The sequence below is a fragment of the Pezoporus occidentalis genome, unplaced genomic scaffold (assembly GCF_034315485.1).
Source record: "Pezoporus occidentalis ecotype Australia unplaced genomic scaffold, CSIRO_AGI_Poc_V1 ctg162, whole genome shotgun sequence".
Lineage (NCBI taxonomy): Eukaryota > Metazoa > Chordata > Aves > Psittaciformes > Psittacidae > Pezoporus > Pezoporus occidentalis.
In genome coordinates, this window is record NW_026913447.1 from 83,630 (window position 1) to 108,877 (window position 25,248).

General features: G+C 43.1%; 2 protein-coding genes and 1 long non-coding RNA gene across 5 annotated transcripts in view; 1 reads left to right on the forward strand and 2 right to left on the reverse strand.

The window, feature by feature from the left end:
* Positions 1 to 845: 845 nt before the first annotated feature.
* MRPL17 (mitochondrial ribosomal protein L17) lies at positions 846 to 1,855 on the reverse strand. The gene is made up of 3 exons (XM_062612863.1): positions 1,615 to 1,855; positions 1,460 to 1,528; positions 846 to 1,377 (listed from the first exon to the last, which is right to left on the reverse strand). Exons 1-3 carry the CDS (start codon positions 1,786 to 1,788, stop codon positions 1,105 to 1,107), a joined length of 516 nt encoding a protein of 171 aa, XP_062468847.1. The 5' UTR covers positions 1,789 to 1,855; the 3' UTR covers positions 846 to 1,104.
* A 95-nt stretch (positions 1,856 to 1,950) lies between these two features.
* On the forward strand, positions 1,951 to 6,298 carry LOC134160658 (uncharacterized). Its single transcript, XR_009963649.1, has 3 exons — positions 1,951 to 2,326; positions 3,051 to 3,181; positions 5,116 to 6,298. It is a non-coding gene; the product is annotated as an uncharacterized LOC134160658 (long non-coding RNA).
* Positions 6,299 to 6,309: 11 nt separating this feature from the next.
* Positions 6,310 to 25,248, reverse strand: part of CCBE1 (collagen and calcium binding EGF domains 1) — a 97,540-nt gene continuing 78,601 nt past the window's right edge. The window contains exons 4-11 of one of the 3 annotated variants that reach the window (XM_062612864.1): positions 23,436 to 23,570; positions 22,407 to 22,544; positions 17,119 to 17,225; positions 11,069 to 11,189; positions 9,040 to 9,179; positions 8,912 to 8,947; positions 8,333 to 8,368; positions 6,310 to 7,205 (exon numbers count right to left, since the gene is read on the reverse strand). In XM_062612864.1, coding sequence (XP_062468848.1) covers positions 6,972 to 7,205; positions 8,333 to 8,368; positions 8,912 to 8,947; positions 9,040 to 9,179; positions 11,069 to 11,189; positions 17,119 to 17,225; positions 22,407 to 22,544; positions 23,436 to 23,570 — 947 coding nt within the window. In that variant the 3' untranslated portion in view covers positions 6,310 to 6,971. Of the gene's footprint in view, positions 8,369 to 8,901; positions 8,948 to 9,039; positions 9,180 to 11,068; positions 11,190 to 17,118; positions 17,226 to 22,406; positions 22,545 to 23,435; positions 23,571 to 25,248 lie in introns of all 3 variants that reach the window. The other 2 variants (XM_062612866.1, XM_062612865.1) reach the window with 2 other exon arrangements.

Here is a 25,248-nt window from a genome sequence, read left to right on the forward strand (position 1 = left end):
GGGCTGAAGCACCTCTCCTGTGAATCAGACTGAGAGAGTTGGGCTTGTTTGGCATGGAGAGGTGTCTAAGCATCTCTCCAGCACCTAATGGGGGTCTACAAATCTGGAACGGGCTTTTTAGAAGGCTATGTAGTGACAGGACAACAGGTAACAGCTTTAAACTGACAGATTTACATTAGGTATGAGGTAAAAGTTCTTTACCATGAGAGTGGTGAGGCACTGGCACAGGCTGCCCAGAGAAGCTGTGGCTGCCTCATCCCTGGCAGTGTTCAAGGCCAGGCTGGACGGGGCTTAGGGCAACCTGCTCTAGTGGAAGGTGTCCCTGCCCATGGCAGGGGGGTGCTGGAATCAGGTGATCTGTAAGGTCCCTTCCAACCCAAACTATTCTATGACTTTGAATGATGTGGAAGCTCTGCAGCAGTAGAAGTTTGGCTCATCTTCTGAGTCACAGAACATCTGTTCGAACAATTGCAAGGTGGCCAACTTGAAGGTCATTAGAAACATAAAGATTGAGGTCTGTCAGAGTATCACTTCTACTAGTTTTAACCATTTTTTCCTGCTTCAACAGTACCACACACTTATTAATTTCTCACTGGAATTCATTAAAACAGAAATAGTACTGTGTAAAACAAGTGTCCTGATGGTTTTTATCTTTCCATACAGCTACCTTACTATACAGGATCACTTATTTGTCTTGTGAAACTCAACAAGGAAGGAACCCAACATGTTTAGTGGTGTGGGGTTTTTTTTTGTTTGCTGCATTTTGTGTTAGTTTCTTGGAGGGTTTTTCTGCAGAAAGTTACCAACTCATGTGCACAGGAATATAACCCAAATAGAAGCAAACCCACTTTTGAACAGAGTTTATTTACAGAGAGTGTATCAGCCATTAGGTCACCCAGCTTGATTTCCTTCTCTTTGCCAACACTCTATTCACACCACACGAAGAAGCAAGTACCTTCTGCTTCCACCATGGCAACTCAAGGGTAGTAATCAACCTTCAGGACACCACGCCTCCACATACTCCAGGACGGCAACAGGCTGGCTGGTGCATGGGTTGCTGATGCCAAGCCCCGTCCCTGTGCACCCAGGGGCAGAGGGGGCTGCCTACACCGGGGTGCCCCCGGCGGCCTGTGGGGCTGCCGCCTGTTGCATGTCCTCCCTGTAGCCCTTCAGGAGCTGGTTGAGCAGCGTTTTCTCGCTGTCGCGGCGCTGGCGGATAAGCGGTGGCAACGGGTTTCCCTTGAGCTCGATGACTGCCATTTTGGCACGGTCAAGGCCATCCCGGTTGGGAATATGCAGCATGCGGGTGTAGTTGCCGGAGTGGGGCTGGAACCGGGGTGCCAGCACCTTGAACAGCTTGTGGATGAGGTCCTTCTCCTGCGGGGCAGCACACTCAGCGCCAGCACCGCGGCTGGAGGGGGTGAAGAGGGATGTGGAGTGGAAGGGGGTAGGTACCTACCGTCAGCCAGAAGTCTGCCATGCGCATGGCGCGCTCGTTGGCGTCACCCAGCTTGGCGTACTCGATAAGCTGCAGGTGAAAACAGGCAGCGCCCTTAGGGTCCCTGGGCCGCCCCCCCCAGCCCCGTCCCGTCCCGTCCCGTCCCCTCCGCTCACCTTCTCGGCGTAACCCCTCATCTCGTCGGCCCGCGCCCAGGGCGCTTCGATCCGTTCGTGCCGCACCAGCGCCGTCACCAGGTTGCGCAGAAGGTCGAGGCGCGACCGCGGGCCCAGCCCCAGCCGCCGGAACACGCGGCCATGGGAGATGGCGGCCGGCACCGACAGACGCATCCCGCCGCCCTCACGGTCTCTCCCGGCGCGGCCCGGCCCAGCCCGACTCTCCGCCGCGGGGCACCGTGGGATGCAGCGCCCGGCAGCCCCCGCCCTGCCGCGCTGCACGACGGGAGCTGTAGTTCCGTGTTGCTGTCGCTGAGGCGACACGGTGGACCCGCGGCCAGGCCGTGCCGGCGGCCGGGCAGGGTGGGCTCTGAGAGGAGGAAGGAGGGCAGCCGGTCTCCGTGGTGCCCGCACCGCGGCTGTGATGGGGTGCGGAACACTGTCCTCATGGGGTCTTTGTCTTATTCCCTCCTTCACCCCAGTACCGGTGATGCGATGCCAGAGGAGCTTCAGACCCCTGTATCGCATCCCCATGCTGCGCAGGAGCTGTGTATACCGGCAGCATGGGGTAAGGCTGGATCTCACCTCAAGAAGCCCTCCTAGGGTGCAGGAGCTGCACCATAATTGTGGAGGCGTGTGTCTGTTGTATTTACACAAACTAGCCCTGTTCTGCAAGAGCTCATGTCCACCTGAGGTTCAGCAAGTGCAAAAGGTAAAATCCCAGTATGGATACAGGCTGGGGAGCAATGGGATTGAGAGCCCTGTGGATAAGGACTTGGAGTACTGGTGAATGAAAGATTTGGTACGAGGGGGCAACGTGCGCTTGCAGCCCAGAAGGCCAACTGTATTTTCAGCTGCACCAAAGCAGCATGGCCAGCAGGTCACGGGAGGCGATTCTGCCCCTCTGCTCTGGTGAGACCCCACCTGTGTCCAGCTCTGCAGTCCTCGGTACAGGAAAGACATGGACGTGTTGGGAGAGGGTCCAGAGAAGGGCCACAGAAATGATGAGAGGGCTGGAGCACCTCTCCTGTCAGGAAGGGTTGAGAGAGCTGGGCTTGTTCAGCCTGGAGAAGACTCCAGGGAGACCTTATTGTGGCCTTTCAGTTCTTACAAGGGGCCTGTAAGAAAGATGGGGAGAGACTTTTTAGCAGGGCCTATATGCAACAGGAAAAGGGGTGATGGTTTTAAACTAGAAGAGGGGAGATTCAGGCTGGATGTGAGGAAGGAACTCTTTACAAAGAGGGTGTAAAACACTGGCACAGGTTGCCCAGAGAGGTGGTGGATGCCCCATCCCTGAAGGCCAGGTTGGATGTGGTTCTGGGCAACCTGATCCAGTTGATGATGTTCCTGCTCATTGATGGGGGGGTTGGACTAGGTGAACTTTGAAGGTCCTTTCCAACCCAAGCTATTCATATATCTATGGTTCTCTGTTTCAGTACTCCTGGCAATGTAATTCATCTCCAAGAAAAATGCTGAAGAGCAGCGTAAGGAGATTTTCTTCTATTTGTTTCCTCAAGCCAACATTTCTGTGTTTTGAGGGATTGTAACAAAAGCAGCTACCAACAGGGTAAGAAAAAATATCTTTGTTATTATGAATACAGCATAAAATCACAGTCATTTTATACAGATTTTAGTATTTCATATATAAATAAAGTGAACTGTATAGTTACTGGAATGTGTAATAGGAACAAACATATGGATTTTAAGTGACATTTACAAATTCTTGGGCCCCACCCCCATCTTTTGTTGCTTCTCTGGGGCTCAGAGTATTAACTCTGAAATACTTCTAGGAAGAAGGTTACTCAAGCTGTGATGCCACCAATAACTCCAGGCATTACCTTAATTCCATTTACAATGAGTTCTCCTCATTTTCCTGATTTAGCCTGTGAATTCTGTGTCAGTATCCCCACATTGCAAGAAAGATTAATCCTGCATGTATTTGACACAGTGTTGAAAGAAAACATTTTCCAAGCTTTATAATTTTGTTAAACTCATTAACAATCAGCATTTTCCCATCACTATACACTCTTGCAAATGTTTCCATTAAATATATTTCTAATATTAATAAAATAACAAACTCTTTTATTATTCTTCTGCTTATAACTTGATGTCTTAACATCAAAATAGTATTTCTTTCTAATAAAATTATACATAGTATTTATATGAAACAAAGTTGTGCATGAGCCAAGTAATGAAAGTAGGCATGAGCGTATGTGTTTCTACATTCTGATTTTGGATTCTTGGGGGAGTTTGTTATTTTTGGAGCCACAGAATAATAAATAATTTATAAGGTAATGACTTCCCTGGCTACCAGGTAACTAACTGAAGACTGGAAATGATTCCTGCTCTGGCTTTATGAAACTTTGGGTACGCTGAAGAAAATGGCACTTTTCTATCTGTGTGTCTTTATCCAGAAATCTTAATTAAATGTTTCTGGTACAATGTGTTATGAAAGTTATCACAGAGTGAGTGAGGAATAGAATGGGAGAGGCTTATGCAAAGATATTAGCTGCATGCAAACAGAAAGCTGAACCTTCACAGCCAGTTCTCCTCTGAGGGACTCTCCCTGCTGGAGGAATTCCTATGTCTTCTTGGGTGGATTTAATCTCTACCATGATGTCTCCTCCTTGTTGCTGGGACTCAGCCAACAGCTTGGGAGCAGGGAGTCTGGAAAGAGGAGGGTGAAGTACAAGGACAAAACCAAGGGGCACTTTCCTTCATCTTTTTTGATGGAGTAGGCACATCTGTTGGAAACTGAACTCTAGACTGTGAAAACTAGTGATGCAGACTCCAGAAAGGGAAGTTTCTGAGGTTCCCATTCAGAAAGGCATATGAACATGTGTCGTGTTCTATGTTTAAAGAGTCTGTAGGACAGCTTTTTCTGCTTACACTGTGCTTATAGTGAAGCAAGCATTTTATCTACTTTCCTGGCCCAGTCTTAGAATTTCCCTTCCATACTTATGCTCAGCAGGGCAACTGTCACCTACCCCTGAGATTGATGGTCAAACTGTAGGAACTTCTCGTTTGGTATTTTTCTATATTTAGAAAAGCAGAGCTTAGAACTAAAATAAGTGCCTTTTTTAGAACACATCTTCTTGTGATCAGGGGTCAACAGAATTTAGTTGGTGTGTAGGAAGCAATTCATCAAACTCATTTTTCAGTATCTGATGGTAAAAAAACCCTGCAGCTGACAGTGCTGTAGTGGGAATCAGCCTTATCCAGCAGGTTGTGGGGTGTGGTGGTAAACATATGCAAGAGTTACATTATTTGTAGGAGTTACAAATATAACATTTGACATTTAATTTACTTAAAATTGCATATTCATGAATGATGTTATTTTTATCTATTTGTCTTTGTAAAATTAAGAAAATCAGTAACAAGTGCCTCCATTTATGCTGTCTCAGAGGTTTCTTTCAGCCTGCTGCATATAAGACCATCTGTCTTTTCGCCAAAAGTTCCTTCCCCAAGCCTTACTGATGTCTTTATTACGTGGTTCACAAGACTGCTTGGATCTGCAGCTGCTGGCAGAGCCCCTCCCAGAGGAGAAGCCCAAAGACCACAGTATGAGAGCACTACCACTTTTGCTAAGCTATCCCAGTGACTTGGTCATTGCTTTGTAAATATTGAAATACATATAATGTGAAGAGGAATACAGAACATTAAGGGTCTTAAAGCTAATGCCCTTGCTTGTGGCATAGTGATAGTAACAAGTTGGGAAACAATCAGAGGAATTAACACATTGTCTTAAGATAATATAAAAAAGATAGGAAGGATCTAGATAGCCAGCTGTTTATACAGCATAACTTGTACTGGTGATGTAGAGATTACACCAACTGTCTTTTGGCCTGGAAGTATGGAAGGGAATCCAAACCTTTACAGGCTATCTTTAAAGGGCTCCTTGTATTTTTATGTATATGTATTCTGTTAGAACAAGCCCTGAAAAACATGGCAAAATAAGGTTTTGCTTTTCATTTGTAACGTGGACGTGAGCCAGCACTAAACATACTGTAAAAGTAGCAGCTACACAGATACAACATAGAAGTTTTGTGCTTAATATACTCCTTTATCTTCTAAGCATGGCAAAGTCCTCAGCAGCTGTCATAATCCAAAATAAACGGTAACATACATCATCCATGAGGTATGATCTAACTTGTGCATCCAATTTTCCAGTGTAAAAAAAGGGCACTCTTGCTCATCCCTCTTCACAAATATGGGATCCCATGTGCAGTACCTCACCTTAGCCATCCTTGTACCAGTTGAAGTGTTCTGTCATTTGCACTCCTGCTCCTACTCATACTCCCCGTATAACCCAGCCAAATACACTGCAACATTGTGTTCCAGCTCTGTGAATGCAATTTAGGTTGCTCTGATACAGCAGAGGGAGGAAACAGATGGAAGCTCTTTGCAAACATGAGGCCTCTCTCTGGTCTTGTTTCACCTGGACTTCAGCATTTCACCAAGGAAGACACGCACCCACAGGAAGTCACACTCTGACTCTTTCTGCAAGGCTGGGATTGGTTTTGTACTTGCCAGTAAGCCTACTTGACTCACTTACAATTGGTGTTCCTGCTTTATACATCCCCCATTTTCTTGCTCATCTTTGTGTAATATTTCCAGCATGAATCTATTGAGGAAGGGAACTGGCCTTCACACTCAGTAGCGGGTGAGTGGTAAAGGAAAAGTAGTGGTATATCTTTTTGACTCTTTTTGAACAATAGCAACACAAAGATAAATAATTTCTCCATCAGGAAGTAGTGCCCTTGTATCATTGTTTCACCTTTTTTTTTTTTTTTTGCCTTTTTCTGTCATGCGGGAGCATAATAGAAGAAGATATCTCACAGCTAGCCTGTGGCCTATGCTGTGAAACAGGGATCCACTTCTCCTAAAACACTTTCGTAAGCCTGGGGACAGTAGGTGGAGACTTGAGTTCAGTGATGCAATACGTTTACATGTATAAAGTAATCGTGGACAAAGGTTTTCATTATTAGTGTCATTCAGGGATAGTGTTCAGCTACATGTCTATCCCTGGCAAAATTTGGGTACTGGGTCATTTGGACATATAATGCAAAGTAGGCAGATGAAATGCTGTGGTCTAGTTAATCCTAGAGCATGCCTGAATTGTATTATACACTAAGAAGTTTTTCTTGACAATCTAGTACAATGCACAGTGCAGGCTTGACAGTATGGAATTACTACAAGGAGGCTACCATGAATCTGGAAAGCTACAGTACAGGCAGCATGGTTGGGGAAAAGCAGAGAGAAAATTGGGAAATAATATATATATAAGTATATATATATATTTTACATTGTCAGTGCATTTTTATACTGAAGGGGCTCTATTTTTTCAGTAGGCATAGCTAAGGATGGGCTGCCTTCTGTATCCTGGAGTCTCTGGGTTCTGCCCTTGGTTTGTAGTCTTCTCCAGATCCAAAATCTACTGTATCATGATAGTTTGTAAATTCCTGAGGTAATGGAAACTCCTCTGTTGATGAATGAGTCCTGTGTCCAAATACTCGCTCTTGCAGCTCAGCGATGTCATTTCTGATGTCTGCCATCATCAGCAACAGGAAATCAAATGAACCTGGTGGGCCCTGCAGTCACAAGGCACAGTCAGAAATAATAACCCACTTCGGCCTCAGAGTTTTCAAACAGGTTGATATAATTACTCTTGCAGGGATAACCCGGTATAATACTGCTTCATATCAATTCCCTAATCTTAATGCTCTGATTTTGAATCAGCTGGCTCAGGCAACAATTTTCAAAAGAAGGCAAATGTTTTTGCAGACAGGGTAATTTACATTTATAAGAGGCTCAGACCTTCAGTTACTTAACAATTCCTTTGCTATATCTGCCTCCTAAGATTATCTTAACATATTATGAAGATTCTCCTCATGGGAACAGAGGAGATAAATCTTGGTTCCTTGTGTTCCTTCTTGTTAAACTGATAGAAATTACACACCTAGAATGACTTATCAATCAACAATTATTATCTCTTTAAATATTTTCTTAAGAATGCTAGTATTTGAAAAGTGTAATTTCAATATGGTAACCTTGCTGCTGTCCATCAGTTACTAAAAATATTGGCAATTACAATGCAGAGAGTAGCCATCTGGTTTTATCTGATTTTGGAAAATCATCATCTCTTTTTAGATGACTTCACACAGTAAAGTACACTGTTTAATACTGAGGACATCCTGCTGGACACACCCTTAAAAATCCATTCCATGACTGAGAAAACACCATAATAAATAGATTTTTAAACAATATAACTTGAAAAAAGATTCTAAATATTCATCCTTTTCCTGATGTCTTGCTCAAAGCCTATAGCTTCCCAAAGCCTAGAGAGAGATGACGGGCAGGATTCCAGGTTCCAGGGCTCAAACTCCCATAAAGAGCAGTGACAGAACTGTACTAACTTATACTCTACATGGGATCTCACGCTCCTGCCTTCTGAGGATGTCCTACTGCTGTTGTAGGGCAGGGGTGTACTTGTTGCCTTCAGTGACCACCCAGCAAGGGAAGAGGTGTGTAGGCAAAAACACTTGGATGAAAACAGGTAACTACTTTCTTTACAATAATATTTTCTGTGCATGTAAAGTATCTTTCACTTTTTTTTTTACATGAGATTTCTTTCTTTGTTTGTTTTCCTTTCGTCTGACTTGTGGTATGTAGTCAGCATCATTCTGTTGTGGAAATTCTTCTTCTGAGCAATACTTACAGGTATCCCTTTTGGTCCTGGTGCACCTCGCTCCCCCTGTAATCAATACCACCTCAATTACTTTGTTGTGACAAAAGGAAATGAAAAAAAATCACAGTTTGTCTCTGCCAGCTTCTTTACTTAACTGTCCCTAGACCGAGAATCATCACTGTACGCTTGTTCAGAAAAAGAAAGTGAAGGAGGAAGGCAAGGAAATTGCTGCTAATTCTAGTGGCAACAGAGTTGGGCACGTCTAATATTTCTCTTAGACTGTAACAAGCAAACCCTTTAACAGGAGAAATTAATGAAATGGGTAAAGCATCAACATTTCTTCATGGAAAAGGTAAAAAAGCAGCACAGAAAGGAAAGGAAGCTGCTGGACACAGAGCCTGGCAGGGCTGTTTCCCAGGCTTAGGGAATGGCAAATACAAAATAGCAGAAGGAAGACATGAAGGGATGAGACAACAGGATGTTTGCAGCTTAATAAAGGAAATGAGATGGTAAAAGGGTGTGACTACAATCTTGCAGAGGGTCTCTCTAGCAAACCTGCACTTCACATGTACATGTGCCCACATTATGAAAAACAGTACCTCTCCTCACCTTGCTGCCATCTCTCCCTGGGGCTCCTGGTGGACCCTGCAAAAGAAAAGGAAGTGTTTGCAGGGACATCAGCAGCTGTGCAGCTAAGGCCAATTGTGCAATCCACAATGGGAGATAAGAGTACTGACCACGGGGCCCCGTCTGCCCTGCTTAATGTGTGATATGTCTGGAGATGGGCCCATAGGTCCCATTGATCCACGGGGTCCTGGCTGTCCAGGAGGTCCAGGTGACCCAGGAACTCCTTGACTCCCTTTTGGTCCTGGCGCCCCTGCAATCAACAGCAAAGGTTACCTCCTTAGGAAAAGCCGTCAGGACACGTGATCAGTGCAAGCAGTGGGGACTGACCATTTTTTGAACCACCCAATGAACTGGTTGCCTTAAGACACCCAAATCCATAACAGAACAACCAACACAGCAATCATCTGAGACTGTATAACTCCTTGTCACAGTAGCTACAAGAGATGTTCAGAAAACAATTAAACCTTGTATATACAAGGAAGCCAAGACTGTCAGGTGATTAGGGACACAGAGTGGGAATGAAAAGAAAAGCAGAAATGCCATATTTTCACACAAAGAAGAAAGGAACAAGTCTCATAAAACTCATAGGAATGTTAGATCAAAGACATCTACTATGCATGACTGGCACAGAAACAAGCAAGCCCTTTTCAGTGGTGGGTTGCTTCTGTTGCGTCTTTCTTTTGTCCAGTATGGTAGCCCATGTATTAGGGGCAAAAAAGTCTCTGTTATTCCATTTTGGTTTACATCCTTTTCAGCTTCTGCTGGTTCAGCAGAGAACGTTAATTTTCAGGAAGCACATAAGCCACAAAACGTATGTTTAGCTCAAGAGGAACACTATGAAAAGCAAAAAAGGAAATCTGGCACCTGAAACAACATTTGCACAATATAAAGACCATTAAAGTATCACTCGCTGAATTGCTTAATAGGGGAAAGCACTTTTCTTCATACTGAAGGCATGTGAAGCACATATAAAATGAAAGAGAGTAGAAGGGGTTCAGCAGGACAGAATACATATAGTTAGGGTTTTCAAAAGGAGTAAAATCAAGTTCAGTTTTGAACCTCAGACTCCTAGAGATCCAGCAGCACTGTTGCTGGCAGCAGAGCAGACAGGAAGTGAGCAGGAGTGGTTTTCTAGTGGAAAAGAACATTCTACAGCACCTTGGAGAGCTCAGTCATGGGGGAACCACATGGAAGACCTGCAGAGTCAGGCCTACGTTGGACTGTACAGTGCAGAGCCTGAGACAGAATCTCTAACCATATTGTCCTTGCACTTCTGATATACTGAAGACTGAAGATACTCATCCTTCAAGAAAATGAGATAAAGACACAAAACCAAAGCAAGACTGCAAAAGTGGGAATAAATGTGTGTGTGTGTGCGCGCGCAGCTCGATTGTAAGTAAATAAAACCTTGTAAGGAATATCTGCTACTCCTCTGGAGAATACTCCTGAAAGCCAGCACAATGCTAAAATTCCTTGGAGTCATCGCTATCCCAAAATTAGATGTGCATTCAACAGAGTTTGCAAAATTGTTAGCATCACTGGTTGCAAGGTGTCTGGCTTAAGTCAGAGCTTTAGGAGTTCTCTGCTTTTATGACTTTTCAAGCTATACCTTAGCAAAGAAGGTGTGAGTAGAGTTTTATGTTTCTTTTCAGATTCCTTTGAATCTGGAATACAACCTAAAAACACCAAATGAATCCTTGCAAAACCAAATGAGTTAAAATGGAAGAGCTGGCACCAAGCCCCACAGACTGAAAGCACATTTTCTGTTTTACTAATGATAGTGAGCTAAAGCAATAGGCATTCCTGAAATGAAATGGAGAGTGTTTTAAGACAGATTTAATATGCAGGAAATGGCAATTGAAGCAGGTGAGATATCCCAGGGAGAGGGAGAAATTTAACACATACAGGACAAACACAGGTTGCATGCCAAAAAACACATGGAGACTAAGACACAATGGATGATGTTGAACAGTTGGCAGAGGCTGACCATAATGACCAGAAAGTTTTTAAATTTAGCACAAACACAATGATAACAATCAAAATATGAAACACATTAAATCTGATCACACTAAAAGATGTGCTGATGACCTTTATTCATAGTACTATTGCACATTCATGTCTCTCTCATCTGTATCTTACCTGGAGGGCCTGGTTGGCCAGGCTGGCCTGGGGGGCCAGGGATATATGCATTAGATGCAAGCACTTTTTCACCAGTGATCTGCTTGCTAAGATCAGCAGCATTATTTGGTAGAAAAGCAACCTGCCAAAACCAAAAATCAGTGTAAGCCCTTCACCATTCAGCTGGATAAATTACATTCTTGGTTAAGCTTTCATGTGGACAAACAGCATATTTATGTTCTCCAGGAAAATACAAAATGTTTAATCATATCCTTCACTGAAATAATCAGAAAAAAAATGTTACTGTTTAAGGCTGTTCACTTTTCAAGCCACTGTGGAAATACTGCAATTCAATCCAAATGGAGGGCAGGAGAAATTCAGGAGACATACAGCAGCATGTTGTCAAAAACTTGTCTTATAGCTGCTTGGATGTTCTTAGGAAAACTTTTTCCTTCTTTAAAGTTTTCTCTGTTCATTTACTGCTCTTTCTCAGGACAACATTAGCTCAGATACCTGAGTTCTCAGTTTCTGCACAGCCTGTAACTTTTCACAGGTTTCAGCGACAGCGCCCAATCCTTTGTGTATCTGGCCCTGTAAGCCTACTGTTTAACCTGACAGATGTGTGGATCTGCTCTGCATAGAAACACAAAGCTAAAGTAAGTGAGAATGTCAGGAGAATTGCACACTGTAGTTTAAAATGTCATTATCAATTACATCAGATCCTTAATTACCCATGAAATATTAATCTGCCCAGATGGAATATATTTAATAATTAAACTCTTTTTTTCTACAGTGAGTTTACAGCATTGATGAATAACAGAAGATCGACTGATGTCATCTACCTGGACTTCTGCAAAGCATTTGACACTGTCCCACACAACATCCTTTCTCTGGATTGGGAAGACATGCATATGATGGATGGAACACTCAGTGCATAAGGAATTAGCTGGATGGTCACACTCAAAGACTTGCAATCAACAGCTCGATGTCCAAGTGGAGACCAGTGACAAGTGATGTTCCTCAGGGATCGGTGTTGGGTCTGTCACTGTTTAACACCTTTGCTGGGGACATGGACATTGGAATTGAGTGTGCCCTCAGCAGGTTTGTTGCTCTGGGGTCCCCAGCATAAGAAAGACATGCAGTTATTGGAGCAAGTCCAGAGGAGGCCACAAAGATGATCTGAGGTCTGGGGCACCTCTGCTATGGAGAGAGGCTGAGAGAGTTGGAGTTCAGCCTGGAGAAGAGAAGGCTCTGAGGACACCTTAGAGCAGCTTCCAGTGCCTAAAGGGGCTGCAAGAAATCTGGAGAGGGACTTTTAACAAGGGAGGGAGGTAGGGATAGAACAAGGGGGAATAGCTTTAACCTGAATGACGGTAGATTTAGATAGATATGAGGGACAAGTTCTTCCCCATGAGGGTGCTGAGGCACTGGCACAGGTTGCCCAGAGAAGCTGTGGCTGCCCCATCCCTGGCAGTGTTCAAGGCCAGGTTGAACGGGGCTTGGGGCAACCTGCTCTAGTGGAAGGTGTCCCTGCCCATGGCAGGGGGTTGGAACTGAGTGAGCTTTAAGAGCCCTTACAACTTAAACCATTCTGTGATTCTTTGATTCTGTCATATTTAGAAGTATTCTGCAAATGTTTTGTCTCTCCAGATCCAGCTGAAGGGAGATGACAAGGCAGGCAGCTGGTTTGCAGTGAGGAAAGAAGATTATTACTGGCTGGTGACTGCATGTACAGTTGGGAATTTTGCTCTGCCAAATGGAACAAAGAGTTATTTGAGCAATACCGGGGCAGATCTACTCCTGGGTCAGCTCTGTAGCTCCTTGAATGAATTTGGTTCAGTGGTGATGCTGGATTCTGCAATATTTGTGTGGGAGAGCTTCATTAAATAAAATACATGATGACTCCTGCTACCTGTCAATGCTTTTAATCAGCTCTTTGGAATTCCCTGCACAGGGCTGTTCTCAAGATCCATGCTTTCTTCTGTAATTTTTTGATGCGCATGCTTCTGGCCTTAGTGCAAACCTAATGTTTGTAACACACAGAGGAAAAAAAAATGCTATGCACTTGCAGTACGCACTGTAATTGGGCAAATTTCTTTTGTCAAGTTATTACTTAAGTATGCACTTTAAGGGCAGCTAGTGATGCTTGTAGTTTGGTGTCTGGATGCACAGAACAGTTCTGAGGGAAGCAAAAGTGAGGGGAAAAAAGACTTAAAAAAGTTAGAAATATTAAGACAGTTCATGGTGGCATTTCCGAAACACCAGTTTGATTTTTCAGAGTGCAATTCAAAACACGATGACAGGAATACAAAGATTTATCAGTCATTTGTTACTCAGGTTTTGGAGAACATTGCTGTTTCAAACACAAGATGCACTAAAGACAAATCAAGTGATGTAAGTCTTACAAGAATTTGGTAGAGTCAGTCCACCCCCACAGAAATCAGTGACTGGATGAAGTCAGCACATCACAGAAGCCCCACAGGGTGTTTCTTATGAGCTTACTCCTATGAATCTGCTCACATAAAAAATGGGGATCCAGCACACCTACTGCTTTGGGCTGGACTGTCATCTATGGTTTTACAAGGAAAAACATCTGCTTTGTCTACTAATGATCCTGCAGCTTTCTCAGCCAACATCCCAGCCATTGTAGCACACAACAAAGTGTGGGACCACTGGAAAGGCTCCTCCATGGGTCACAGTACCTTATGCCTGGGGCTAAAGAGGAAGATTCAGTAGCTGGGAGCTCTCACAGCCATACTTGCCAGGGACCAGCATGGGGAGGTCAACTGCACAGCTCTGGTCAGCACACTTTAAAGTTTTGTTTCCTGGTGCAAGGTCCTGTCCAAAGGAGGGTCCTGACTGGATATAAATGGAATGGTTGCAAGGACCATCATGCTGCAAAACCTTCACTATGTGACTCTAGTCAAGGACTTTGCAGTGCTAATGCTGCCATGCTTAAACCAAGAAAGAGTTAAATAGTGTGACTACCTAAAAGCGCTGGATTTTCCAGGCAGTTTTTGTGAGAATATTTTCAGTGTCATCAGTGAGTGCTTCTCCTTAACGTCAGTGAGTATTTCTCCTTAAGGGTGTGCACAGCTGAGTGACAGCTTAATTGATGTCCTCTTTAGAGCTTGTACTTAAATTTACTACCAGATCCTGTTTTGGAGATGTATAGCTATCTCAGCTAATAAATAGACATCACTTAGTATTAGTCCCTGCCATGAATATAACTCTTAAGATTTATCATGAATAGGATTTGAAAGTGTATTCTTTTCTGTTGCTTAAATATTGACTTGTTCCTGCCAGCAAGGCTGTTGTAATAACTAAGTTTAAAAAAAAGATCAGATAGCTGCTGTGAAAGCATCTACACATGCTTCCCCACTGAGTCAGATGGACCTGAGGCATACACTGAGAGTGCCAAAATACCCAGTCTCTGGTCTAGCTCACTGCTCTTTGATATCTTCTGGCCAGAAAATGGTTGTTACATGCACTGGGGCCAAGCCATGTGTTTTTGATGTTGACTCACATCCTCTTTGGGATTGGCTATACTCGCTGGCCTAATTTCTATTTCACCTTTTAACTGAACCAGGATCATCTTCTAGAGTGACCTTGGCTTTCTCTGTCCACAGCTCCAAATCTTAATGGCCCTTGGAAAATATTTTTTTTTGCTTTCCATGTGCATGCAAATATTAGGGTAAATTTTAAAGAAAGAGAGTACTAAAACCAAGACTCCCATATGCTGTGTTGCATGCTGCATCTGGAGTTTTGAGTAGTTTCTAGGAGATGTGTGGTTTAGGTGACTTTGACAGTGCTTGACAGAAGTGATGTGGAACATGGTTTTCTAATTAAACACGTCTCTGTAATAGGATCCAGCTTACTTGGTGGTTGTTTTTTTTTTTTCTGTTTTAAATTGTTGGCTGAGTGTCAGCATGTTAGATACATTTCTCCCAGTTTTTCAGCTTTCCATTCTTCTTCCTTCCAGCAAGGTCTGAGATCAACAAAGGACTGCCCACAGTTCCCTAGTATCTTGGAACAGTGCATCCAACTGGATTAACCATGCAAGGTGACTTTCTGTTCCTGATCCTAGAACTACTTTTTCCTGCATCCTTTCATGGATGTCGCAATCCTCCAAAAAGGTATTGGTGCCATCACCAGAGGTAGCAGGACTTGAGTTCACCCTGTCCTTTCTGAAGGAGACACAAATCCACACCTCCCACTTCCAGAAGCATACACCAGTTCCCAATTGTAGAGTTTGCTGGATTGGATCCTTCACAGGCTCTTCTGCTAAACATAATTTTGCATAAAGTTCATAAAATCTGAAAGCCTTAACCACAAAACTGAAGACTCATTCCCATAAACTGTGTCTCTGGCAGACAGAAGTGAATTTTTCTGTGCAAACCAGAACAGCTTCAACCACAGATATTAAGAGACATCCTCCCCAGAAGAACTTGGCCAGGAGGAGCAGCTGGTGAAACACAAGGGTCCATCTCCTTGTGGGCAGAGAAGCAGCACGAGGTTAGGTCTCCTCTCTGTGGGATAAAAAATGCTGAGGGTATCAGAGACCACCTCTTCCAGCCCTGTCTGTGTGAGGCACAACCCGGGGCTCCCTCTGAGGATGCCAAATAAATTAATTCCCACTAGGAAGATACTTAGGGAAAATTTAAGCTGTAGACCATGACAGGACTTGGCTATGAAGCAAAAGTGAGCTGCTTAGTTTGGCTGCAGCTACTGTACAAGTGCTCACAGTGTCAGGTATTGATGGTCTTAGTTTTCCAGGAGCGAGATTTGAAAACAGGCATCTAACAGTGGAAGTTGGACACAAAAAACTTTTTACTGATTCAGGCCATTGGTTTCCATCAGTTCTCGCAGCAAAAGACTTGGCCAACAGTGTGATCCAGATCCCTTCCTAGAGGTCAGTGTGAGCCTGCTCAGCATCACAGACTGCAGCTGGACAAACGGACACTAAAAAGAAGGGATTCTTTTTTAACCTGTCTGCTACCATTTGAAAATCAGAATCTCCATCGCACATGAAATTCTGCCACTTCCACATTCCTCTCCCTGCTGATCCAGAAGGAAAACATGACATTCTGAGATTTTTGAGATAAAGAGTATCTCTAAATTCAGTATATTTCATTTAAGTGAAGTAGACGTCTTTCTTCCTAATATAAATTGCATTGACTGAATAACATTAAATGAAACAAGTGAAAACACCAAATTGTGTTTTGACACAATGAAACTAAGCGAGCACCCTGGGTGAAATAATTACAGCCTGTCAACATGAATTGTTGAGAATATTCCTGCAGAACATTTCAATTTAAGAAAGCCTGCATGTTTGAAGGTGATGTTACCAGAAAAGGAATTACACCTGAATACCTACACCTGCCTCTCCAAATTCTAGCTTGAGTCTCTGAGTTAATTCAATCCTCATTAAGTGCAAAAGGAGGCCACTTACAGGAGCAATTAAAGGCCAGGACAAGTTTTTAAGTGCATTATTGTCTACTTGTAAGGACAAAGGTGAAAATGAAAAAGGTTAGGGCCGAGGGTTTTTCTTTGTAAAAGAATCAAAGCTTAGTGGTGGTTTTATTTAGCCATATACCTCCTAATTGGGAAGAATCCTGTATCAGCATCCCATTAATGCAAGATCATTTTCTCCCATGTTGTGGCATCTGCAGAATGTCTTGCACTTGCTTGTACTAAAGGTGGATCAAGTCCAAAATCTTGCGCATTTAGAATGAATGAAAAGCTGAGGCCAGCACAGATTGCCAAGAAACCTGGCCTCAGACTGGAATGGGAGTTTGGCAGACTCTGTTACCATGAGCTTGGTAACACAGCTCCATGAGCTTGATAACACAGCTCCATGAGCTTGGTTAGCAATCTGCTTACAGGCAATACAGAAGCGTAAAGAAGAGACGCCATTCCAACATGATTTAAAAATATATTGCCATCATCTTTATGGCCACAAGAGCCACAGTCTCTGCCACAGGCAGTGACAGCTCCAAACACTTAAATTTAACCTCAGTTGTCATAAAACGTGCAGGTCTGGTAAAGACATGGCTGATCAGTGTTCTTACCTTTTGCTTCAGTTGTAAAACCATCTGCTTTATTTGATGAAATTCCTTACAAGAGGCACAGCATGTCCCCAGTTTCGCCACATTTTCAGATTTCTCAGTAAGCCCAGCTGAAAGAAAGCAGTTTCCAATGAAAATATAAAGATCCGAAGTAAATAAATTCATACAGTGACTGCAAAAGCAACTTGAAAGTTGTTAGATTTCCTCAGACTGTGAAAAGAGGAGAGAAATTTGCTATTGCTAATACTTTGACTGTGAATTGCTATGTAAGCCTGAAAACCTTGCAGGGACAGCTCTGAGCTCATTTTTAAAGCAGCTGTTTCCAGTTAACGGTCCCCCAGGAATTTCTTTTTTTAATACCTGGAAGAGTTCACACCACTTCTTTTATCTTTGTGTTTAGGGTAGGCTAACCCTACAGATCTGAACTGATTTACGGTCCCCAAAGGGCAAATTTTCATATGGTATAAATTACAGTAAAATCCCTCACAATATGGTCATTTCATTCACTTCGCACAAACTGCTTTTTATCATCACAGGTTATTCCTCCATGTGATGAAATCAGACTGAGCAGAGACAGGGATTGAGATTAATGACAGGGATTTAAATCCATGCAAGAGAAAGGGTCACACCTGTTGATACTACGCATGAATGGGATCTTTTCAAGATTCCATTAAATGTTTCAAACTGTAAGAGATATCACAAATGTTTTTCTTGCCCTTTTCCCAGTGCCATAAACTGTGAAGCACTTCTGCATCACAAGCAAACAAGCATTGTTTTAACAGATGTCCACTTAAAGAGAAACATTAGGTGAGCTTTTTTGCTTTCACATATAGTTGTTGAGAAGCATCAAGTATACGGAGGCTCTATGTATGATGTATGACCTTCTACAGTGTTACCTGGAAGGGTTGTTAGACACCTTTGAACACCAACCTTTCAGAGCATGTCCTGTAATGGAAAAACTCTGCAGGTGCTCCTGGTTAAAGCCAGCAAATCTTCAAAATCTTCAAAAAGGATCAACTACAATGCACTTAGCTATTGTGTTTTACTTCTCTATTGAACATGCACTCTAATGTCCTTCACCTTTTCAGAAATATGCATTGATTTTGAAAACATCTGTGTCATTTTAAATGAAACCAGAAGTTTCTAATACTAAAGATATTGTCTAATACTTGACTTGAAATATTTGCAGGGTCCCATAAGGAATATTGCATCCCTCATACGGTCATCTATGGAAAATGAACTAAAGCACAGATTTATGAAAAACTGATTTGTTTGGTATGTTTAATCCATTGGATTTAATGCCATATAAGGTATGCTTGCTTTTAGAAGACAAAATTTTAGTTTTCTCCTAATCAGGTAGGAGCGGGCTGTAAGGGCAAGGTGCTGGAATGACCAGCAGCATTAATACTGTTGTCAGCACTGAACTGATCAGAAAATTAGGATGCAAAGGCTTGGGTTTTTTCCTACTCATCAAATGGCTGCTCCCATGGTTGCAGTCCAGTGGCATTACAATAATACACAATTTATTTAATGTTTTTATGGTAGTAAGCACACTGTTTGCGCTTCCCAGCCCTTCCTGATCATGCACAGCTTGGTAATATTTGAGCAGTTTTTCGTACGGTGCTCAGATGGCTCAAAGATTTAAGGCTGAGAAGTATGACTTGGGGTTTTCTAATGATCTCTGCGTAAGATGTAATAGAATTTCAGCAAATTGTTTCTGACTTCAAGACTGACCACAACACCTCCCAGACAGACTCCAGCCTTTATGTGAAGGTACCTGAACACACAGCATTTGCTGGTTTCCTTCCTCAAAGCAGTATTTCTAAGGCTAATCATTTTGCTTTTGATTCCTTCCAAAGACTATTTGGCCACGGACCTTTCTCTGATAAAGAGTCTGCCATGCAGAGGTTTTTTTATCCCTTAATAAGGAATTGATATGCTGTAATCAAGACATCTCTTGATATTTCTATAAGTTACGTTTCTCTTGACCACAAGTCAGTATTGTGACTCCCTCATGGAATTCTTCCTCCTGCTCCAATTTTTCAGCTTCCTTTAACAAAAAAAATCAGTGTTTTGACATGTACATTTTTGGACCTGTATAGGATTTATAGATGCACATATAAAGAGCCTTCAGAAAAATATGCCCCCCCCCCCCCTCCTCCCCCCCCTTTTCTTTTTTCCCAAACTCCAATAAATTTTGGGTTTGGTACTAGTCTTAACCAAAATCTCTTTTAATAGCTATCTTACCAAATGAGTTCTCTCATATTGTGTAAAGAAATTTTGCTGAAAACAACATACAATCATAGGGAGAAACTGCCAGAGCCTCTGCTATTTGAAACCTAATGCAATCCCTCTAGAATCAGTGGAATTATGTGTGGATTAAGAAGCAGTGAATTTGGCCTCGTGTTTCATTCTAAAATCCAGTTTATCTTCCAGAAGGATGTGGCACACGGGGCTGACAAGTATAGATAAAACAGGGCTGTAAAAATTCATGGAGATGAATGGGGGTGGGGTCAGCTATGGTTTAGGAAATATCATACCAGTGAGATTTCTTCAAATCCAGTTGGATTGACTTGTCGGAGGAAGAAGTCCAACAGCATCATATAAGCAAGCATGAGCTGCATCCCTGGAGAGAGGTGGAATCCCCCTAACTCATACCAGACAGAGGTGATGATTTGACCAGGAAAGAAGTCATTCATCAGACATTTGCTCTACCCCCATCTGATCCTGTATCAGGACCAAACTATGAACAAAGCCAGAATAAAGCGTGGATAAAGCCAGAAGCCACCTAGGACACGCAAGGGAGGGCAGGAAATGATTAGATGGAGCCACCCATGCACAGTGCAGAAACAGAGGTCACCCACCAGGGTCAGTTTGGCCAGCACTGAGCAAGACACTCTTACAGCCTGTTTCCATTGCACAGACCTATACCAGAATACGATTTATTTCAGAGAAGGCTTAAACCAGCCCCATTTCATGAAGGCTTTCTAAATCACAAAGTCTAGCTCATGTGTGACATTGCCATCCTGATGGGGGTCCTTTCATCTCAGTGAGACACCAGTGAGCCCCGTGGCACCTACCAGTGAGAGATCTGCTAGGGGGAGTGATGTGTTTTCTTTGCGTGTGCTCAAAGAGTCTACCTTGCTGATGCTGGAAGAGAAGGAGATACTGGCTGGGGAGAGCTCTGCAGGGAGCTGTGCCGCGGGCAGTCTTCACATGGAGACTGTTGAGTTGATCATCTGCGTTGCATTATCCAGGCTCAGCCTGCTGAGATGGTTTCATTTGCCTACTTCTGTGAGAAGAGTGTATTGTCTCTATCAAATGTGACATGTCTGTGGATGCAGGAAAAATGCTCCCTATTCTTGTGCCTGCTAATAGACCCGAAGCTCTTGGTCAAGCCCTGTTACAGAGCCAAAAAGTGCCTGGATTGCATCCTTGAGGCACGGCGCAATGAAAACGTGACTAGTATCTCCTGGAAAATACGTGAAATGGTTAGAGCTGGAGAAGTGGTACGTATGTTTTCATGTCTCTCACACTAAACGTTAAAATAAAATTGAAGTGTTCCATCTACGAAGAAAAGCAAATAATCGATTTATTAGGAAGTGATTCCAGCATGGATGTGGTGCTCACCAGAGCGGTGCAGGGCTAGGGCTGACCACGGGGTGGTGCATCGCGACAGCCGGTCGCTCTCGGCTGCCCAAAGCTTTTTCTTCCTGATGAGTTACGCACATGAACCCCGTCAAACAGCGATGACCAGATCCTCCTGAATTTGTCCCAGAGGCCTGGCAATTAGTAACAGTGACTTGGATTATAGCGGGGTAACAGAGCGGAAAGCGGTCTCCTGTCTTCACAACGCTGGTTTGGGAAATGTCTTGAAAGATGGGCAGTATTTTTGTTCCAGATTAACTACTGAAACTGACATTTTTATGTGCCGTGCATATTCAGTGTAAAATTGGTGCTTTTCAAATATCAGAACTATTTTCACAGCCTTGAATATTTTGCATGGTTGGTTATCCTGAATGCTGTGGACACTGCTTTGTCTAGTAATTTGAATTAGCCAGCTGAAAAGTTAACTAGAAAAACTATTTGCAAGGGGATTATATAGGTTATTTCTCTTTCCTTTACAATTTCCACACACTTACAGGGAAAAAAAAAATTGAAAAACTAAATTAAAATTAATGAACACGTTTTCAGAGGAAAACCAAATTATAAATTGCTCTCGCCATCCAACAGGATTTGAAGCACCCTGAAAGTAACTGTTAGGCATTAATTGACGAACCTATGGTAAATCATCATTCATTAAAAGAGGGGATTTTGGTGGGGTTTTGAGTTGTTTGGTTGTTCTTTTTTTTTTTCCCAGACCACAGGTTGTTTTCTTCCTCCTTTCTTTTCAAATTGTCGTATCAGTTTTAATCTGCAGTACTCTGAATGCTGCAACTTAATAACTGGGATGAGGTCAAAAACCTTAAAATCATTTATGCACAGCACACACATGTACTTGGAAACCAACAGTGAAAATCAAGGACAAGGCTTCACTTCTACCCGTTTCCCATCACAAATTATTTTCATTACAAAAAAGTCACAAGACACACAGACTAATTGCAGGTCAGCAGAATTCAGTGTTACTCAGTGTAATTTAGCAACCGATTTAAGCAAGTCTTGGAAAGTGTGTTGAATCCTCAGGCACACCTTCTCTGAGCCACTTAGTGCCCAGAAGCACTAACCATCCAACCCAGGGCCATTTGCTAATCTCAAGTATAGGCATGTACATACAAATTGAAGTTACTGAAATTAATTTAATAACAGGTTAAATTAATGAAGTCTTGTAAGTGTATTTTTTTTCCCTTTGTTTCCTGAGCTCTGGACCACAAACTAGGTATAATCCAGGTTGGTAAAGGAGCAAAATATGGCTTTTAGCAGATGGATCCAGCAGAACTGTCTAACTGAAGCTGTAAAGGCAAGTTTCACTGTTCAGCCACTCTGTCTCTCTGGGGAAGACACGTTCCACATCCTTCAATGTACTCGCACTCTATAGATGGGGTTACTAATGTACTGCTCTGTGTGTGCTGCTCATAAACTGGGGAGGAGGAGAGCATGCAGCAGGACTGCTCCATAGGGGCTTGGCTGCCCAGCGAACAGCCCAGACTCTGCAGGACCATCAACTACATCCCAGGTTCCCAGGTTCAGACCCCCAGCTCTAAGTATAGCATAAGGAGCGGTTCCTTTTTATGACAGATCAACCTTTTAGATGGCCCTTTGGCCCAGAACCTTTAATCCCCACTAGCATATACCTCTATCTCCTTTGGTGCATGTCTTGCCATCCTCCTCCCGCGTATAGCCTTCGTGACACTCGCACCTGTAGCTGCCTATGGTGTTGACACAGATCTGAGAGCACAGGGTCCCATTGCTTGTGGCACATTCATCTATATCTGGAGAGGAGGAAGAATCATAGAATCACAGGCTCATAGGACAGAATGTTTTGGGTTAGAAGGGACCTTAAACATCATCTAGTTCCAATGCCCTGCCATGGGCTGGGATGCCTTCCACTAGAGCAGGTTGCTCCAAGCCCTGTCCAACCCGGCCTTGAGCACTGCCAGGGATGGGGCAGCCACAAGAGTTCAAAATGCTCCAAAGCCAGAGGTTTCACACCTCAAATACAACAAAAGACTTCCTCCAAAGGTATCAGGAGATTTCATGGTTTAAATATATGAGTAATTGCAGCACTGCTGGTGCATTGGGCTTGAGCTCTATGCAAACTGCACATTTATTATTAACGCACCTGACATTTTATCAGTGAACATCTCTTGACCACTTCTTTGCATTGAAAAGCTCACAAGCAAAGCTTGGTCCTGCAGATCTTGGTTCCCTGGCACAACAAAGGCAGGTCAGACTAGCCACACAATGACCACATGTGAACGGTCAGTTCTGAATTACATAGTGGCTACCTGAATCAAACCACAAGGATTTATTTTCATAATTAGGCACAGTTATAGTGCTTTGAGGGATACTGTTAGCATCATGTCCCTTGTCTAAGGCTAAAAACCCAAACCTGCAGGAGGAATTAATAAAGGGAATTACATCAGCCCAACATTCCAAAGTGTTTGGTTGCATATGTCTCATTTTAGGTATTACCTACTAATAATTTCAGGGGGATTTAGATCTCTTAGGTCTAGAACCAATCCTTAACATAATTAAAACATATTTCTTCTGTCATAGTAATGAAATAAGAAAGATTTCTGATCTAAACTGACTCCTAAAAGACCTGAGGGAGCAGAATGCATTAGTAAGTAGAGATGAGCTAAACACGCACTTCTACCTACCCAGGCAATAAGGCTTTTCTCTGTTCCTGTGCCTCTCCCGATCATAGCGATACCCAGGATAACAAGTGCATAAGACTCGCCCAAAGTTATCTGTGCACTGCTGTTCACAGGGAGCTTCAGCACAGACATCATAGTCTGGAGAGAGAAAAACATGGTTAGGAAAAATACTGGTGGCAGTAGCTAGATGATACTTAGACAGTAAAATTGTAATTGCTATCACAGCTTTACAGCAGTTGGACTGTTTCTGAAAGCTGGATTTTAAGCAAGGGTCACTGTCCCAGTTTGTAGAATTTAAGAATTCTTTTCACAGAAATATCAAATTACCTAAAAATTGTTTTGCTGTTTTATCGCACTATTTTTTAGGTGCTGATAGCAACATTTTGTACGCCGAATACTGTGGGACACTGTGAAGCTAACTGCCAAATCCAGGCATAAAGTATGTTATAAAGAAAACTTAATTAAAATTGCACTCTAATTATTCAAAGCCAGATATAACCCTTCTAGCAAAAAACACATTGTTACAAAACCATCATCACTCTTCATAATAGCAACGCGAAGATTAGGGTATGGTAAAGTCACTGGCAAGGCTTGTCAGTGAAATCCTAAAACACTCAAGTCCCCATTTGAAACCCGAAGGAGGGAGAATCTGTTTCTGATTTCAGTGCTATGCAGCAGCAGATGTGAAGTCCAACGAAGACACCAGAGCAAACCAGGGTCTGATCTGCATCCCTGCCCTGCCAAGGGCTGGATCTGTCCGCTGGTGTCAGGCTGGTGGTGCGGTTGAGGAGAGATGGCTCTGGGTCCCTGGCTGTGGGTCCAAGGGGTTTGCAGTGCCAGGAGAAGAGAGGAGCAGGAGCAGCATCTAGTGTCAAAACCAGCTCAAGCAAACCCTGATGGAAGTCAGGTTTTATGCCAAAGCAAGTGGCAGTTTCTGAGATGATTTCAGAGGAACATCATCCTGTACACAGCATCCAGGTGGCTGTCACTGTGACCCTTCAGTGACTGGATACTAGGGAGTCATAGCAGAAATATGCTGTCCATGTTCCAGACCAAATACATCTAAACCAAAGTGTTTCAACTGAGTCCCCAGCAACGCACTGTTTCCATATTTACAGTATAAAATGATTAAAACCCAAACTCATTAGTGACTCACAGTAATGACTAGCAGACGTCCCTGGGTATGATGATTTTTCCAAACAATTAAAATGAACTGGTAGACAGTAAAGCAAGTGAAACCACATTTGCATGTTGCACAAATTATTTGCATATTTCACAAATTATATGGAGCACACACATGGCACTGAGGGTAAAAGTGACAATGTGCCAAGGTACAGAAGAGCACCAACGCTTAACAAGCTGCTGTACGTCACACCAGAGCCCTTTAGACCAAAAACTACTATTGTAATGGTGCCAAACATTTCCTCCCTTGTGCTTGTCACCTTTTGAATAGCAGGCATCCTTTCTTTCCTTCTTATTTCACAACTGTGTTAACACTTGAAGCCTGCCTGTAGTGCTGTGATGGTGAATGGCAGTGCCAGGACACCCAGCAGGAACTAGGGTCATGCAGTGCACAGCCTTGCTCAAGTGTGGAAGGAAAACACAGCCCTTGCCTTCAAACATGGTCAGCCTTGGCTAGTTCGGGCTTTTTAGGTGATGCTAGGGTTGTAAACTCCCATTACATTTGGCACTACTAAATAATCCTGAATATAAAGTGGGTATTAGTGGTGTTTTTCCTGGGTGCGGTTGCAATTTTAATTTTCCACTGAAATAAAATCAGATGGAGAACAGGCTAGTGTGCTGAGCACCAAGGTGA